The sequence below is a fragment of the Papaver somniferum genome, chromosome 1, assembly GCF_003573695.1.
Source record: "Papaver somniferum cultivar HN1 chromosome 1, ASM357369v1, whole genome shotgun sequence".
Lineage (NCBI taxonomy): Eukaryota > Viridiplantae > Streptophyta > Magnoliopsida > Ranunculales > Papaveraceae > Papaver > Papaver somniferum.
Window position 1 is genome coordinate 223,936,137 of NC_039358.1, and position 19,041 is coordinate 223,955,177.

At 36.2% G+C, this 19,041-nt stretch overlaps 2 protein-coding genes across 2 annotated transcripts; one reads left to right on the forward strand and one right to left on the reverse strand.

Moving 5' to 3' along the window:
• Positions 1–7,306: 7,306 nt before the first annotated feature.
• LOC113317089 (probable leucine-rich repeat receptor-like protein kinase At1g35710) lies at positions 7,307–9,197 on the forward strand. The gene has a single exon (XM_026565234.1). It carries the CDS (start codon positions 7,802–7,804, stop codon positions 9,005–9,007), a length of 1,206 nt encoding a protein of 401 aa, XP_026421019.1. The 5' UTR covers positions 7,307–7,801; the 3' UTR covers positions 9,008–9,197.
• Positions 9,198–13,464: 4,267 nt separating this feature from the next.
• LOC113317099 (25.3 kDa vesicle transport protein-like) lies at positions 13,465–17,683 on the reverse strand. Its single transcript, XM_026565242.1, has 6 exons — positions 17,471–17,683; positions 16,418–16,641; positions 15,937–16,097; positions 15,670–15,816; positions 14,871–14,947; positions 13,465–14,055 (listed from the first exon to the last, which is right to left on the reverse strand). Exons 2-6 carry the CDS (start codon positions 16,603–16,605, stop codon positions 13,972–13,974), a joined length of 657 nt encoding a protein of 218 aa, XP_026421027.1. The 5' UTR covers positions 16,606–16,641; positions 17,471–17,683; the 3' UTR covers positions 13,465–13,971.
• Between the last annotated feature and the right edge of the window lie 1,358 nt (positions 17,684–19,041).

A 19,041-nucleotide genomic window follows, 5' to 3' on the forward strand; every position in this document is an offset into this window, starting at 1 on the left:
AAACAAACCACGCCATGGCTCCAGGTGGTTCAAAGGGCCAATATTGAAGGTTAGACAGCCCATATTCGGAAGTTTTGGTAACTAATTTAACTTCCGAATATTTCAAAGACAAAATTTGAAAAGTATAAGTTTTTCCAAATTCTGATTTTTGGGCCATCGTACATTCGGAACTTTACAAAAAACCTATCCTCCGAATATCACAAGTTCAAAACGCCATGGCTCCAGGTGGTTCCAAGGGCCAATATTGAAGGTTAGACAGCCCATATTCGGAAGTTTTGGTAACTAATTTAACTTCCGAATATTTCAAAGACAAAATTTGAAAAGTATAAGTTTTTCCAAATTCTGATTTTTGGTCCATCGTACATTCGGAACTTTACAAAAAAATTATCCTCCGAATATCACAAGTTCAAAACAAACCACGCCATGGCTCCAGGTGGTTCCAAGGGCCAATATTGAAGGTTAGACATCCCATATTCAGAAGTTTTGGTAACTAATTTAACTTCCGATTATTTCAAAGACAAAATTTGAAAAGTATAAGTTTTTCCAAATTCTGATTTTTGGGCCATCGTACATTCGGAACTTTACAAAAAACCTATCCTCCGAATATTACAAGTTCAAAACAAACCACGCCATGGCTCCAGGTGGTTCCAAGGGCCAATATTGAAGGTTAGACAGGCCATATTCGGAAGTTTTGGTAACTAATTTAACTTCCGATTATTTCAAAGACAAAATTTGAAAAGTATAAGTTTTTCCAAATTCTGATTTTTGGGCCATCGTACATTCGGAACTTTACAAAAAACCTATCCTCCGAATATTACAAGTTCAAAACAAACCACGCCATGGCTCCAGGTGGTTCCAAGGGCCAATATTGAAGGTTAGACAGCCCATATTCGGAAGTTTTGGTAACTAATTTAACTTCCGATTATTTCAAAGACAAAATTTGAAAAGTATAAGTTTTTCCAAATTCTGATTTTTGGGCCATCGTATATTCGGAACTTTACAAAAAACCTATCCTCCGAATATCACAAGTTCAAAACAAACCACGCCATGGCTCCAGGTGGTTCCAAGGGCCAATATTGAAGGTTAGACAGCCCATATTCGGAAGTTTTGGTAACTAATTTAACTTCCGATTATTTCAAAGACAAAATTTGAAAAGTATAAGTTTTTCCAAATTCTGATTTTTGGGCCATCGTACATTCGGAACTTTACAAAAAACCTATCCTCCGAATATCACAAGTTCAAAACAAACCACGCCATGGATCCAGGTGGTTCCAAGGGCCAATATTGAAGGTTAGACAGCCCATATTCGGAAGTTTTGGTAACTAATTTAACTTCCGATTATTTCAAAGACAAAATTTGAAAAGTATAAGTTTTTCCAAATTCTGATTTTTGGGCCATCGTACATTCGGAACTTTACAAAAAACCTATCCTCCGAATATCACAAGTTCAAAACAAACCACGCCATGGCTCCAGGTGGTTCCAAGGGCCCATATTGAAGGTTAGACATCCCATATTCGGAAGTTTTGGTAACTAATTTAACGTCCGATTATTTCAAAGATAAAATTTGAAAAGTATAAGTTTTTCCAAATTCTGATTTTTGGGCCATCGTACATTCGGAACTTTATAAAAAACCTATCCTCCGAATATCACAAGTTCAAAACAAACCACGCCATGGCTCCAGGTGGTTCCAAGGGCCAATATTGAAGGTTAGACAGCCCATATTCGGAAGTTTTGGTAACTAATTTAACTTCCGAATATTTCAAAGACAAAATTTGAAAAGTATAAGTTTTTCCAAATTCTGATTTTTGGGCCATCGTACATTCGGAACGTTACAAAAAACCTATCCTCCGAATATCACAAGTTCAAAACAAACCACGCCATGGCTCCAGGTGGTTCCAAGGGCCAATATTGAAGGTTAGACAGCCCATATTCGGAAGTTTTGGTAACTAATTTAACTTCCGAATATTTCAAAGACAAAATTTGAAAATTATAAGTTTTTCCAAATTCTGATTTTTGGGCCATCGTACATTCAGAACTTTACAAAAAACCTATCCTCCGAATATCACAAGTTCAAAACAAACCACGCCATGGCTCCAGGTGGTTCCAAGGGCCAATATTGAAGGTTAGACAGCCCATATTCGGAAGTTTTGGTAACTAATTTAACTTCCGAATATTTCAAAGACAAAATTTGAAAAGTATAAGTTTTTCCAAATTCTGATTTTTGGGTCATCGTACATTCGGAACTTTACAAAAAAATTATCCTCCGAATATTAAAAGTTCAAAACAAACCATAATCAGAAGGTTTAGTTTTTATTACCCTTTCGATTATTCTAGACTGATTGGGGTTCAACTAAAGTTCAGTCCGAAGTTAGCTTGGAGTAGGCCAATGTCTATAGAGGATTAATACAGTGTGTGTTCAATCTGGATTAGGTCCCGGGGTTTTTCTACATTTGCGATTTCCTCGTTAACAAATTTCCTGTGTTTGTGTTATTTCTATTTCTGCATTATATTTGTTTATATAATTTAAATAATACAGGTTGTGCATTTGAATCAATCATTTGGAAATCCGACTTTTGGTTGTTGATTGATATTGATTGATCCTTGGATATTGGTCTTTGGTACCATCCAAGTTATTCCTTGTATTTGATTTGAACTCGCAGTTCTTGCTTGAGTATATCAAATAATATAACAACACGCACCAGTCTATCATAACCAGCTGGTTTGTCTTTGATGATACAATTATAACTTGAACCCGCCGCAGTAGTGTTGGATTTGATTTCACGGATAACCAAAGGATGTGATACCTTGTTATACCAACTCATATAGTCTGGAGAATTTTCATCACCTCGGTTGGTTCGTCTACCAGTGTCGATAATGAAGTCATTCCTCTTATCCCAGTTATCAAGAACAGTAGGTGGGCCTGTGTGAACAATCGTGAGATTATCACCACTAGAAGAGCACAACTCCAACTCCAATTTGTAGTAATCCCCCATTTTCTCCACAGGTTGCTGTTGTATATACCCGTGTTGTCGCATCACCCTAGAGGGGTTATACATCACATATCCTGTGGGGTGCCACAACGGTCCAAAATAAAGGGACAAGTCCGACCGAACATTTATATGCCCACTGGATCGATCTTCCTTGTATGGATCAAAGCATACGTCAAGGCCTTCAATTGGTCCAAAATCTCCCTCATGCGAATCAACTTCTGCTCTTTTGTCCTAGAACGGTTGTCTTCAAATATATACTTTGTTCCTCTATGAGTACCTTTGCACCACCCCGGGTTCTCTCCGGCCAACTTCAGGATAGGGAAGTGGTCATAGATCCATGCCTATATACATAAGAAATCAAGTTTTAGTAAATAGATTGTGTATATTCGGTAGTAATTTCCAAACTTTATTTCCGATTATATATAATCGGAAATAAAACTGAATACCTATCCGCTGAATACCAAACATTCGGAAATATAGATGGATCATATCCTACCGAATATGAGTCATTTGGAGTTCAGTAACCTATAGTTTTTCTGTCCTGTATATTCGGTAGTAATTTCCAAACTTTATTTCCGATTATATATAATCGGAAATACAACTAAGTACCTAGCCACCGAATAACAAACATTCGGAAAATAAGATGGATCAATTCCTACCGAATATGCGTCCTTTGGAGTTCAGTAACCTCTAGTTTTTCTGGCCTGTATATTCGGTAGTAATATCAAAAACATATTTCCGATTATATATAATCGTAAATAAAACTAAGTACCTAGACACCGAATAACAAACATTCGGAAAATAAGATAGATCAGTTCCTACCGAATATGCGTTCTTTGGAGTTATGAATATGCGTCCTTTGGAGTTATGAATATGCATCATATGTACTGTCTACCGAATAACTATAGACTGAGTCATAGAGTTAAAGAAAAAACATGCAATAGAGCCACGTTCCCGGCAACTTGGCAGGTTCCTAGCCTCGACGCCTTTCTCAACTCTTCCATCAAGAATGCTAGGCATGCCGTGCCCCAAGAATAGTCACCGACTTCATGGAGAGGATCCACAAGTTGTATAAGGTTGGCGTCGATCCGGTTGCCAGAAGTATTGGGGAATATGACACATCCCAATACACAGAGGAGATATGCAGTGGCAGCGTGGTTCACTTGCTCATCAGTTAACGTTCCGTTCTTTTCCTTCTCCAAGGTGCCTCGGAACATATTCATCAAAGATGTAATGTTGATCTGTCTTGTTCTATAACTGGCATGCCTCCTAAACTCTGTTGTTGTTGTCTCTTCATCCCAACCTAAGCACTTGTTAGTTAGAGAATAAAGTTGTGCCCAACTTAACTACTTTGTGTAGTTAAACTTCACAACTGTGCCTTGGTCGGGAAGGTTAAGAATCTGCACAACATCATCCGGGGTGATCGTCATCTCCCCAAACGGCATATGGAAAGTATCGGTCTCAGGATACATTCTCTCCACGAACGCCGATATGGCCACAGGATCATGTTCCAACAATGAATTCTCGGCGGCATTAGCTAACCCCGAGTTGGCAACAATTGTCTTGAACCTTTCACATTCACCGGATAAAGGCCACGCAAGCATTTTTGTTGGTGCGGCGGTAGGTTTGAGTAGACAGACCGCATCTTGATGATCCTATTAAAGTACATAAAAAAATCCTTAATACAAGTATTACGATATAACACATAGACAATACATTAATAAAAAATAGTAATTTTATTACCTCGGTTTCATATATTTCTCTGGCCCATGAGTCTTTGTATCCAAATAGCAATTTTCCTCCATCCGCTGGTAGTCCAAGGATTGTGCCTGCTGGAATACCCTTCTTCTTCAAGTGCTGAGGGACAAGATGTGATGCTTTCTTAGCAATATCCTTCCTTACAACATCTTTTCCTTTTTTGGCTTTTTGGGTACCACTTGGTTGTCCTTCTTCTTCTACTCTTGCCACTGGATCAACTGGTTCAACACTTGGTCCTGCACTTTGTTGAGCGGCTTGTTCAACACTTGGTCGCACCCCTTGTTCACTGCCTTGTTGTTCAACAGTTGGTTGCACTCCTTGTTGACTGCTTTGTTCTTGTTCGCTTTGTTGAGCACCTGAATTATCTTTGGCACTCCTTTCCCTCCTAGCACTAGCTATCACTTTCTTCCTCCCTTCTCGACTTTGTCTAAACAACAAAGAAAGGAACAATATTTACAAACTATACAATCGGAAGACAAAGTATGGAAATATAACCCGAATGTACACATTCGGACGTAAGAAGACACATATTGTTCCCGAATACAAAACAATCGGAAGATAACTAAACATATTTGCAACCGAATATACATCAATTGGAGTTCAGAAGCTGTAAATTTTTCATCCTACACAATCAGAAGACAAAGTGCACATCTATAACCCGAATGTACAAATTCGGAAGTAAGAAGACACATATTTTTTTCGAATGAAAAACAATCGGAATATAACTAAACATGTTTACAACCGAATATTCATCAACTGGAGTTCAGAAACTCTAAAATTTTATCCTAAACAATCGGAGGTATAAAACATTATATTGTCTTCCGAATAAATACTGGCCCCAAAATGGGATTTTTCCTTGAGATTTTTTCAATATATACATTCGGTAGTGAGTGTTCTTCCGAATACTGTGTGTCTACTTAAATATATTCGGTAGCCAAAAAATTGATTAAACTACCGATTATTAGCAGTTTGTATCCAGGAAGATATGGCCACCAATATTCGGCAGATAATCATCAAATCTTTCTCCCGAATACTGTCGATGTTCTTGAAAAATGAAGAACACGACTACATTCGGAAGTAAATGAGCATGCATATCGTCCGAATCTGGATAAATAACCGAAAACCCTAGAATTTTTTTTGGTTCTAGGTATGTGGGTTTCATTTCTCTTATCCATTGTTTTATAATCGAATCGACGATGTTTTGATTTTATGATTCGCGGCGATGTTTCGGTTGAACGAGGAAAAAAAAATTTTCTTCCACAATCGGAAGATAATATGAAACTGGAAGAAGAAGAGTTGAAATGAGTAGAATTGTTTTTGATTTGGTTTTTATACAGTTTTACCAGAAGGACATTTATGTAACTTCAATATCATATAGGGTACCCCTTAACTAGAGTCTTTGGCTGGGTATAAATTGATGGCCCCTAAATCCTTTGGGGTGGCCCCTAAAAACGCCAGGATAAATATTGCTATCACTGAGACTGAGAAGAACTTCAATGAATATATGTTCCGGAACGCTCTAAAGACAGCATTTTATGACCTACAAGCTGCTAGGGATGAATATAGATTTTCATGTGGCGCCATCGGTGGGATGAACCGTGAACTATTACGGCGATTTATGGATGTTCAAACACGGCTAATTACTCCAATTTGTCCCCACTATGCTGAACATGTATGGAGAAACGTCTTGAAGAAGGATACCTTGGTTATAAAAGCAGGTTGGCCAACGGCTGACACACCACCTGATCTTATTCTGAGGAGAGCCAACGAGTATTTGCAAAAAACAATAGCCACTATGAGGAAGTCGCTCAAGAAAAAAATATGAGGGTCGAAAATACCTAATAAGAAGACGGAAGGGCTGATATGTGTCAACGAGCATTATGATGTATCGAAAGCTGAATGCTTAAATATTCTCCGGGCCAATTATGACACTGAAGTTTAAGAAGGATGAGGCCCTTACAGATGGGATTCAAGCCTTGGATTTGATTCAACCATTTGGTGAGATTGAGGTTCTCCAGGAGAATCTGGAGCTAATCAAAAGACACTTGGGTCTTGAGCAAGTACAAGTGTTGGATGCATCGAATTCTCATAATATTAAGATAGCTGGACAGCATGCGAAGTTGTTAGAGAAATGTCCACCTTCACCGGGGAAACCAACTTGCATCTTTTTGAGCTGGTAAGAACTGCATATATCTTCCTGTATTTTTCATTTTATTTTATTTTATTTTGTAGCCAACAAATAAATTTCAAGACATCTTCTAGCTACTTAATAACACTACAAGGGTGCCTAGATACAAAAGATAAGCAAATTACTTTGTTAAGGAAACTTTTGAGAGCTGATGCTCCTAGCATTCGGGAAGCTTAATAAAATTATATTTAGACTTTCTCCATGCCATGATTTTGTATAGATATCAGTATGGATGGTTTTCAGTTAAAAAATCCACACATAATAACCTCGGATATCATGAGATTTTTTTACCCCGCTCTAAGAATTACAAAACGTACAGCTCAACAAATCACAGGTGGAAGTACTTTTTTTTTTATTTTTGAGCTCACATGGTTCTCGTAGTCACTAAATTTGCTTAGTTGTCATCATCCATTTCTCCTTTGTTTTCTTTTAACCAAGTAAAATTTCTTAAAACCAAACCTTCTTCCAAGACACCCAGAAGGGAAAAAAAAAAAAAAATGCAGCTGACCAGCTGTTAAATGGAATTTCCTCCTCTCCTTCATTGAGAATTGCTAAGCTTTAATGAAGACTAAGAAGAAGAAACCAACTTATTTCCCACGTCTTTTATCTCTGTTTTACTACTAGTACTCTACACCTCCATTAAACCATTCACACTAGTGCCTCTTCATCACGAGATACCTGAAACAAACTAGTATCCGTCTCATCATCACGGAAAAAGTTTCAGGCCTCACCAACATTTCCACCCCTTTTTAAAACCCTCAAAAGCAAAGTGTCATTTCTTCATCCATCAACCAATCAATCAATCATTCAATCATCATAATCAGAGCTGATCAAAATTTAAAAAAACAAATCATCATAATCAGAAATGAAGAAATTATATCCCTTAATCACTGTTTCATTACTCTATCTTTCCATTACAGTTTCAGTAACAAAAGCAATGTTAGATCCAGTAGATTTCTTAGCATTACAAGCAATTCGAAAATCTTTAAATGATTTACCAGGTTCTAATTTCTTCTCATCATGGGATTTCACTTCTGATCCGTGTAACTTCAATGGCGTTTATTGTGTTTCTGATAGAGTGATCGCGTTAAACCTTGGTGATCCTACGGCTGGTTCACCCGGTTTAACTGGTCATATACATCCATATATTGGTAAATTATCTTCTCTGATTGAGCTCTCCATCGTCCCCGGTCGGATCATAGGTACACTTCCAGATACTCTTAATCAGCTGAAGAATTTAAGATTTCTCGCTATCAGTAAAAACTTCATTTCCGGTGATCTTCATTATTCTATCACAGAACTCAAGAATTTAAGAACTATTGATTTGAGTTATAATCAATTAACGGGTTCGATTCCGAGACGAATCGGTACGTTCCGGTCACTGAATAATCTTATACTCTGTCATAATCATCTCTCCGGTTCGGTTCCACCGTTTTTTACACAATCACTGACTCGGGTAGATCTTAAACATAATAAGTTAACTGGTTATTTGCTCCGGTGGTCATTTCCTACTACATTACAGTATCTTTCTTTATCCAGCAATCGTTTGACGGGACCGGTTGACCGGTTGTTAACTCGTTTGAACCGGTTGAATTATCTTGACTTGAGTATGAATCAGTTTACGGGAAGAATTCCGGCGAATTTGTTTACATTTCCGATTTCTGATCTTCAGTTACAAAGGAACATGTTTACCGGCAATCTACAACCGTTGAATCAAGTGATGATTGGAACCATTGATGTCAGTCATAATAAGTTCTACGGTGAGATTCCGCCGTTGTTTTCATCGGTACAGAAGTTGTATATGAACCACAATAAGTTTACAGGGAAAGTTCCAGAGAGCATGGTGGCGAATTTAATGAGCGCAAATATACAGATATTGTATTTGCAGCATAATTATTTGAGTGGGATTCAGATCAATCCAATGGCTGAGATTCCACTGAGTAGTTCAGTATGTTTGCAGTATAATTGTATGGTACCACCTACACATACCACCTGTCCGGTTAGTGCTGGAACGGAGAGCACAAGACCGGCTGCTCAGTGCGGAAATGGATGGAAAGGCAAGCAAAATTGACAGTGTTTGTTGTGAAAAAGGGGTAAATGGGAAGAGAAAATAAATAGGATTATATATATATATGTGTTAATCATAATTGTTATATTTTTGGGGGCTCGTAAGATAAGATTATATTAATAAAAATTTGTATGTAGAAACTTAAATGTATAAAATGGGAAAATAATTTAATATTTGGATTATTTAGTTTTGATTTGTGTATGAGAAACTCTGTTATATTTTGTACTTGTTAATAATTGCACTGGCTTGCTTGAAATAGGAAGTTTGGTATATGTAAGATGAGTCTAATTTTGTTCACACGTAGTATAATGAACTCATCATGAATTCAGTCTGTCCTAGTTAGATATGCAGATTACTGTTCATCAATTCCTGTCTATCCCCATTGCATGGGTTTTGTAACAATAATGCTATGTATATAGTGACTAGTCATAGGAAAGGTAGCTCGTGAAATTGACATCTCACCATACTTTCACAGATCTTTCAAAACATTAAAACCCCATGGGATCATGAGAAGAAGGAGAAGTAGTTGTTGTTTTGATTTAGCTTTTCCTCTTTTCTTTTTTTGTTAGCTAGTTGTCCTGTGATGACTTTGTGAGTTGGAAAGATAGATTGGGGACCAATATGTACAGTTCATCTACTTTGCAACTTAACAATATTGCAAAAGCCAAGGCAGCCAAAGAGTCGGTATATACTGCATTACTCCTGGTCTATTTAACAATGCAAAAAGATATATGCCGGATAAATAAGAGAATATCTAGCACGGTACGAAGAATATTTAGCACCTAATAATTGATCATATATATATATCAAAAGAAAACAAAAGCAGAATCGGATCATTAAGGTTGACGCTCTGCTGTAGCGGGCTTCTTATTGTGTCTCATTTTGATGATAATATACAATCAATCAAAAGGATTTCAATTGTATTTTGATGATGGTGGCGGTAGCAGTACAAAAGCTAAAGATGCACGAGTTGAAGGGAACAACATGCATTTGGGACAGGGAGTTGCTTTTCAAAGTTTTTGGTTGATCTCTTTTTGATGCATGATTGATTGATTAAGGATTTGGCTATCGACTTTTTGGTACTTTAACGAGGACCAGTATTAAAACAAATAATGTAGAGTGACAAACCCATGAGCTGTGTTGCTTCTTCCCTTTTTTGTGGTAGAGACCAAGGAACAGCCATAGCCATAGTACAACCCTTGTTGTGAACAACACAACAGTCTTCAACAAATCTTCTCTCCTTGACCATTTTGCTTTATCTCTAATCTCTATCCATTTGCATTGTCTATAATTCTTTTTTCTCATTTGATTCGAAAGCTTGATAATCCCAACTCTTTATGGGTTTGGATAGATATATACTCCAAAACCTAATATTCAAACAACAGGATCTGAACTAATCCCTAGACTAGTAGTGGTATCAAAGAGATAAAAGTGGTTCTTGGACTGGCGAATTTCTTTATAGGGATCTCACACTTCCTTTCTGAAGGACCCATTGGTGGTGCACTAATAACAACTAACAATCATTCTTCATCCGTGATTCCTCGTGGAAAATTTTGTAGACGAATGTCACCTTTGATCTGACAATGCAAAGTTTGGAAATACTTTGATTTCCAAAAAGTTCAGTTCTACAAATGTCTAAAAAGCTCACTAATAGAATGGGATCTATCCAAAGACGGCTCTGGTGGAGAAAAAAGATCATCATCCTAAATCTAAAGTCATGGGATCAACATCCTAAGAAGACTGCCATCTTTCACTATAGCTCTTTTGACCAAATCAGTCTGGACTCCGGAGAATGTTAGATGATCCATATATGCCTCCTGAGTAAATGGTATTAGTTGTTGGATATGGAGAGATATTTATCTGTCGCCTTAAAAATATTGGTATGAAAAATTACGGCTGGAAAGTGGACATTGGTAAAACGTAAAAGCAAACACAAGGAAAGACATTTGGTTTCCATCTACGAGTTCTAATCTTAATTCCAGCTTTGCTTCTAATAACTCATATAGAGTGATTGACAAGCAGGGACCGAACTAGGGTGGCTGGAGTAAAACCACCAAAAAATCTCTTTTTCAAGTGTAAAAATTTTACAGACAAATTTACTTTCTTGTTGCTGATGCATTCCGGACGCATCATTTTTAAAAGCATACAAAATTTTGCATGTTTTTGCCTAATAATTCATGATTATGCGGGGGGGTTTTCATGCAGCAACAGCAAAGTACGGGCGAGGACACAAATCACGATGAGAAAGCTTGTGATGATTGGATAATTTGGCCACTTTAATTCTGATATACAAAAAGCAGCTGAGAAGACTGCAGTCTTCCTCAAAGATCTTTTGACCAGATTATCCTGGAGAATCTTAGATACTCCAGATGCCTTATGAGTATAGATATTTTCCCCTGGGGTAACCCAATTAGTAATTAACAATATTATTAATATTAGTTGTAATGATGGGTCTTGAATATGGATCGAAGTATTTTTGTCGAGGCTTAAACATTGTTATTAAAAAATTAAAAATAAACTGATTGACAAGGATACTAATCAATGGAACTTGAATCCTCTGTCAGTTTTATTTGATATTCATATAGTTGAGCAAATTTGCAAGACAATGAATCCTACGCAGTGTAAGGTAGATGGACATGTAACTCTACTGGTTTATTTCTCTGCGAAGTCTCATACGACATTATTCTCAATGATCAGAGACAACGAAACTCTACTTTTAATGATTTTCCAGGGCGTGAACTTTGGAAAAGAAATTTTGAATCTTAGGAGACATATGGATAGGGTTGCCCTTTTTGTGGTAGTGCATCTGAAACCACACAACATCAGTTTGTGTACATGTTCAGTAACTCAAAGAATTTGATTTGGTGAACCCGAAGAACAATGCCTCGGTCCAGAAGTTGGTATTCTTAAAATAAACTCTGATGCATCATTTATAAAGCACAAATTTTTGCAGGTAATGGCCTAATAGATCGTGATTTGGTTTGTGTTAAGTGGACTATGTTCATTTGTAATGGCCTACTTGCAGGATCATTTAAGACTGTACTTTGTTTTTAAACTCTTGTAGTATAAATTGGCATGGATATGTTCATTTGTAAGAAGATCAGCAAACTCTACAGACTTCACAAGAAAATTTAGATGGAAACATCGAAAACGTATGACCATGAATTAAATTAATGGATCTTTAAACAAAACTAATCAGACTAAGCTGCAATGCAACAACAACGGAGCCTACGGGAAACCTTAGGGTCGTCAATACAGCGAGCCCCGTCATAGAAACTTCGCTGTTCACATTGAGAAGTACAATCCGAACCATCCTTGCATGAACCCAGAAACTGGCAATCATCAGTATAATCTTGGGGCACTGCTCCACCTGCATTCATGCAATATTATTAATCGAATTAATCAGCATCTAACCTAGACACTAGCTCGAAGCCTCAACAACTAAATCTCCGAACAAAGAAAAAATTTCTTCGATAAAAACGAACTGTCAAACTCATAATTAAACATACTGAAGAAGTTTGCTGTAAGAAATCAAAGAAATACTAACCAAAAGCTCTTCCAGCATCAACAAAAGAGCTGGAGACCAGCATAAAACCAAAGATGAGAGCGATAACCAGATGGGATAAGGAGAAGAACTGCTTATTGCAAGAAGCCATTGATGAATGATACTACCAATATTTTTGTCTCTCTAGGACTGGTTGTTCGAATGGAGGCTCAAAAGATGTGCATATGTTTAGAACTATAAAGAGCACCACCCACTATTCATATTTATAATAGGTATACGCCAGCAAGAATGAATGTTGCCATTTCCAATAAAAAAGCATATGAAAAAGAAGATATGAATGAGATTGATATCTTAATTACCATTAGTGATAGTACAAAATCTCTTAGATTTACAAGAAAATTGATATCTTAATTACCATTAGTGATCGTACAAAATCTCTTAGATTTACAAGAAATAGATATGATTACGTTGTGACATATTAGGCTAATTAATGAGCGTTTAGGAAGCCTCGTTTCATTAGGAACAATGGTCCCCGTGTTCCTCGAATGGATAGAGCTCCTAGATGTTGATAGTGTTGCCAAAAGTGGTAGTGCGACTAAAGTCGCATATGTGCCATACGATTGGATCAGATTTTGTTCTAGTTCTAGATTGATTTGTGTTTATCTCGAGTAAACAACACCTATTTATAACATTGCTGAACTCTATACAGTGCAAGGAGTCAGACAGCACAGATAAATGCTGCCTTATTAATCTATTGCGAGGTCGCTGTACATCCTAAGATGGGAAATGACGAAATGTGTATCCTACAAGTGCTTTAGACGGTGCTTCAGAATAATGAACTTCCAATAAATTTTTAATTGGGGCAATGAAACCAACAACAATTTTATGAAGTCGTACTTGAAACAGGTAAACGAACAATAAGAACATAATCAAGTTATCAGATCCTAAAAACATATGTTCTGAATATATATTTTATAATAGTTCACCTATTTTGGTGATAATGATCTGGTTACTTGGAGCACACCTAGACATACAACAAGAAGCTATTGTCCATGGAAAAGAGAAACAAAATACTCCTGTTGTTAACATTATTATTTGTGATTTGTAAGAAGATATATCTAGTTCATCAATTTCCATACTGGATGATCAAACTGACTTCTAATTTCAACAAAAAAATTATAAATATTTGTCCAACTTGATTGTAACTCTATCATCCCTCGATCATAACAAGTTTCACCCAGTCATAGTCATGAAAACTACTGCTTGCTAGATTCTTTTAAGCAATAAAAAAAAAACTATATAACACCGGGATGCATTTACTGAATGTCCGATTGCAGGTGAGGGATCCATACTCAGGAAGAGGCTTTCTCGGGTCAACAGAACTGGGAGACGCTGCTCAGCCAATGGGATCATTGCAAAATTGTATGAGCGCTACCTGGAACTGCACAAATTTGGTGTGAAATCACCAGATTTTCTTTCTGACCCAAAAGAGGAGGAAGACAACTCCAAGTACAATAGCCACAGGGGCCCATTTACGTATCAAAGCCTGACAGGAAAATACAATTTTAATCAGATACCAAAATATGATTCCAAATGTAAAGATCAAGTAACATGGTGCAATTGGTTATTGATAACTGTAATATCGGAAAAATAAAATGCAGCAGTGATACATTAAAGCCAGAAAATGAGACTCAAAGATTTAAGTGCATCTGAAGGTTATGATCAATCTATAACATTGTAACCTGCCTCCAAGAGTTCAGGCAGACTTAAAGAGAGCTACCCAGTAAGACAAGTGGCCATCTATTGTCAACATGCTATCCTTAACTGTTCTGTTTAAGGGATTATTTCCTGCTGTGGAGTCAAACGTCACCATGTGTGCCTAGTTGAGAATCTTTGCATCTATAAAAAAATTCATTTCTGTTCGTCTGGTGAACATGTTCCCATGCTTTAGTGACTAATGAACCAGAAGGTTATACATAATTTTTGAGTTTTTTGCAAAACAATGAGCATTAATAAAGATTCCACCAGGGTCGAATTTTAGACATTACTACGTATGTTGCCTTAAAGGAGAGAAAAAGAACTCGCTGCAAAAAGACATGTATATACAGTACAAAACAAACAAAATACGAAGCACCCTAGTCTTTGTTATCTTGTTTATCAACATATGTAATCCACTCCACAAGATATTAAAGGAGATGACAGTAGTCATATTCAACACATCCAAGCCGAATCATCAATGATGGGGGCAACGAAAGGCTTATTCGACTGTTGAACAGAGTGATGCAGGGGCATAATAGCCTAACCCCATCACAGAAACACTAAAGGTTTTAAAGAACAACATATCTAAGTGACCAGACTGACCTGTCGATTTAAATCTCTGGCTTTGTCAGCATAGATACGAGATTCAGATGTCAACCGGCTCGACATTTGACTGACCTCTGCAGAGTTAAACACAAAAAAAGACGTGTTAGTCCTGCATCAAAGGTAAAGCAAATTGCTAAAAAAATACTTGAAAGTCTCAAGAAAAACATGTACATAAAGGTGAACAACCAAAACGCATTTATAAGCTACAGGTGCTTCAGTGACCTCGAAATTGGTAAGAGTTTGACAACGATGACAATACACGATCAATTTTGTCAACGGCCTACAGTGCCTAGGAAACTCTAGCATTCTGAGTTTTTGACCAGTACTGACAATCAGATTACACGCCCCGAAAGAACCTTATCAAGACCATGTATATTTGTCGGTACAGGTTTTTTCTTAAGTTTTTTTTTTGGCAGTTGAAGTGTTGATATGTCTTTAATAGAAGATACTAATAGCAAATCCTAATTAATCTGTGATCTTTTGCGTTTTCAGCTGATATTCCGACAACAAACATCCAAAGATCGTTTTTATTGAAGTTAAACAATGTTTTTATTTCCTACTTATTAGTTAAAGAGAACGGCAATTCCTGCATAATTTTCTTTCCAACACAGTTTTGTAAACCAAAAACCACCAAAGAGACAAACATGGTTTTCATCTTTCCTGGTTAGCTATTTGATCTCTTTATATAGATGCATGCTCAAACACAGGAAAGAAGACTAGCTTCTATGGTTTATGCGACCCCAAAAATTAGCAAAAAAGGATGAAATATGAGGTTAGATGAGTATACGGAACTTACGGTCCAATTTTTCACCAACACCAAGAACTTCTTGAACATTACGTGTCATTATCTGGTGGACTTCATAAAGTTCGTCATTCAGTTTTGAAATGTTTCTCTGAGTACGGGTATCCAAGTACAGCTTCTTAGTCTTCTGAATAAATGTATCTACCATACAAAATACAAGAAATGTCAATACTAACAACTCAAAAGAAAATTTAGGAGCAACGAAGTCATTTTGAATAATTACAATGAAAATTAACAAGTAAGAAATGCGCACAAACTAACCAAATTTAATGAAGGCATAGGGTCTGGCAGCAGTTTCAATTTGATTCCCATTAACTTTTTCAAATTCACTTTTGAGGTCCTCAAGGTATTGAAAGGCGAGTTTCTTTGGATAAGCACGATCGCACATTGTTAAGTAACACACCCGACCTTCTATGATATAGCTGTACCACTTGGTCAAGGAACCAACAAAACCGAATAACACAACTTAAACAGGCAAAAATAGAGCAGAAATTAATCACAATAACTTATAGTTGAGAAAACGGTCAGAAGTAACACAAACAGACCTCCTTCAAATAGTGATAGGTAATAATAATGGGTCACTAACAGAGTTACTCTTGGTAAAAATGGATCAACACAATGAGTAGATTCTTAAAGTGGACTTTCCTAATTGTCAAGATCTCTATTAGGTTCAATATGCAAATTACTGGTATTTAAGGAGCATTACTAATGGAAACATCACATAGAAAATCTCAAAGGATACTGAAAAACAAATGGACCAGTTTCAATAGACATTCTTGAAGCTTCGTTATGCCCTTTGGACAAGTTCTTGAACAAGGCCTTAGCCTGTTGCTTGTAAAACTCAGCATCTTTGAGATCACGGCCATCATCTAATCCTTCTGCTAACGGAAGACCATCAGTAACACGAGCAATCAGTGTCAGTTTCACCATCTTTTATATAGATACAATTCTCTATCTTCACAAAACCTGAAATTAAAAAATTGCAATCACGGAGAAAAGAAATTAGCGGTAAGACAAGACATTTCAGCTGGATCACATATCATCGATTATCTTGCAATTCAGAAAGCAAAACAATAACATGCAAATTTGGCTACTTTGGCTCTTTACTGTATTACAGCTCTAGAAGTTTTTTGACACCTCCAAGTAGTCAGCCTATCTAGACAGTACCAAGCGAAATATTTAGAAGAGTCATTGGTCATGGAATATCAAATTTCTCATCCTCTAGCCTTGTGTATTTCCTACAGTCACTTAAAAACAAGTCTATAAGGTCTAATTACAAGACACAATCTCAAGACTTAAACCCAATTGTGGAGCGGTTTCGGGGTTCTCTTTTTCCATGAACATTAACATAATCTGATGACTTCTTTACACCTGTACCAAACAAGGCTCATGCGGCAAAGAGATCTGCTAAAACCCTAAATTCGATAAGTGTTCTATCATATAACATCCATCTTCATTATTCCCAACCCAATGCAAACCTAAAGACATCATGATTCATGATTGCAAAGTTCTAAGAAACCTCTAAATTCCAATCAAATCTACTTCAAAATTATCATAAATCCAAAAGTAAACCATCAGTAATTGATCTCATATAGCTATCGACATCGCAAAACCCTAAATTCAACCTAATTGTTCTCAGATTTCCTATAGATCGTAAATCTTAATCAAAAAAAGAAAGCATAGAAGTCACAACTCAAGCTCAGATTCAAAATGATCAAATTCTAGATTAATCATAACAGGAGAAATCAACAAGATCAAGTCCTAATTACATAAAAAATTTCAAAATAAATAGTACCTTTTTCTCAAATTGGATCTTCCTGTTTGAATTTTTTATCAGATCTCTTTTCTCTGTAACACCTTCTTTACTTCTTCAAGGATTTCTAGGGTTTCACAATTGTAACGAAGATGATGATGATTATGGGATTAAACCCAGAAGAGGAGAAGAAGAATATTTTTAGGAGGAAGAAGAGGAGGGGGAGGAGAAAATGTGAAGACTTCCTTCAAATTGAAGTAAAAAATAGGTGACGCGGTTTCTTTCTTTTCTTTGCCTGAAGAGATTTTGTGGCAGTTCGTCTAACATTATACGCGCAAACTACACATGTGGACTTGTATATGACTTGTTTCGGTACCACTCACTTTTCCGACTTCTTTGAAGAAAGCGAGAAATTCAACACAATTTCAGAACGATTTATGGAAGCAAAATAACCCGTTTTATGTGAAGTAATTTTTTTTTTACTTTTAACTTTTGAAATTGGGTTCGGTTTCTGAAATAACAAAATTACTTACGTTTCTAGTATGTAGATATTCATGTAATTTCAAAATAAAAAACCCATCAAAATAAAAACCCGAAGGAGTCACTATCTATCCACAAAAAAATACATCAAAGTAAAAGTAACACAAAAACCCCAAAAACAAAAGAAACACAAAAACCCCAAAGAATTTGATGGAACCAATTTTGGCTTCATTATAAAATTTGATGGAACATCATAGAATTTTGATGAAACCAAAATTGGTTTCATCATAAAATTTGATGAAACCAATTTTGAAATTTGGGGTTTTTGTATCAAATTTTAAAATTTTGGAATTTTTGTATCAATTTTGTTTAAGATGGATTTTTAATGGATCCCAACATTTGAATGGGATTTTTGTACAACAAGTTTGGTCACCTTGGGTTTTTATGACTAGTTCCGATTCTTTAATCATATATGATCTTTACGTCCATGTAATCTCAAAATTTTTGAGTACTTACTCAACATTCAAGTACCACTTCACAATTTTATCAATCAATAACATCTCGGATCTAGAACGAATAATTGAAAGTACATAACAAATTTTCTAGTTAACACATCGATGATTTTACTTTTTTTTCCCCAGTGATTAGATATTCTCTTTTTAATATAATCTTTCTTTATATCTTAAATCAATCAAGCAATCAATTCTTCTGAAACAATTAGATCTTTAATTTGGATCATGTCTAATAAGGTTTTTGTACATTGAAATTGGGAGAAACAACCTACTAAATTAAAGTTTGAATTGTTTTCCTCAAATCTGAAACGTGAATGTTGATACATTATGTTTTAAATGAAGAATCATTGTGATGGGAAAAAAAATATATAATTTTTATTCATTTCCTGATGAACTTTAGATGTTTGTGGATGTGGTACAAAAATGATAATATTCACGGTTATGTTGTTGATGGTGTAACATTACTAACAAGATAATCTTGATTGTGATACAGAAAAAACAATGAAGGTAAATTGAACTTTGAAGTTTGGAACTAGGCTAATAGTGAGGTGGATAAAGAGAAAATCACTTTTTCCGCCAAATCCCCTTCCACGCAAGACTCCGCTGGTATTCAGCTGTTAC

What these genes read in the sequence shown, in the direction of transcription:
- LOC113317099 (XM_026565242.1), bottom strand. Translation starts at nt 16,605, where the DNA reads ATGGTGAAACTGACACTGATTGCTCGTGTTACTGATGGTCTTCCGTTA. An exon ending in CTATGCCTTCATTAAATTTG is followed by an intron (nt 15,817 to 15,936) that starts GTTAGTTTGTGC and finishes TTTGTATGGTAG; the next exon opens with ATACATTTATTCAGAAGACT. An exon ending in CCAGAGATTTAAATCGACAG is followed by an intron (nt 14,056 to 14,870) that starts GTCAGTCTGGTC and finishes TTTTCCTGTCAG; the next exon opens with GCTTTGATACGTAAATGGGC.
- LOC113317089 (XM_026565234.1), top strand. Translation starts at nt 7,802, where the DNA reads ATGAAGAAATTATATCCCTTAATCACTGTTTCATTACTCTATCTTTCC.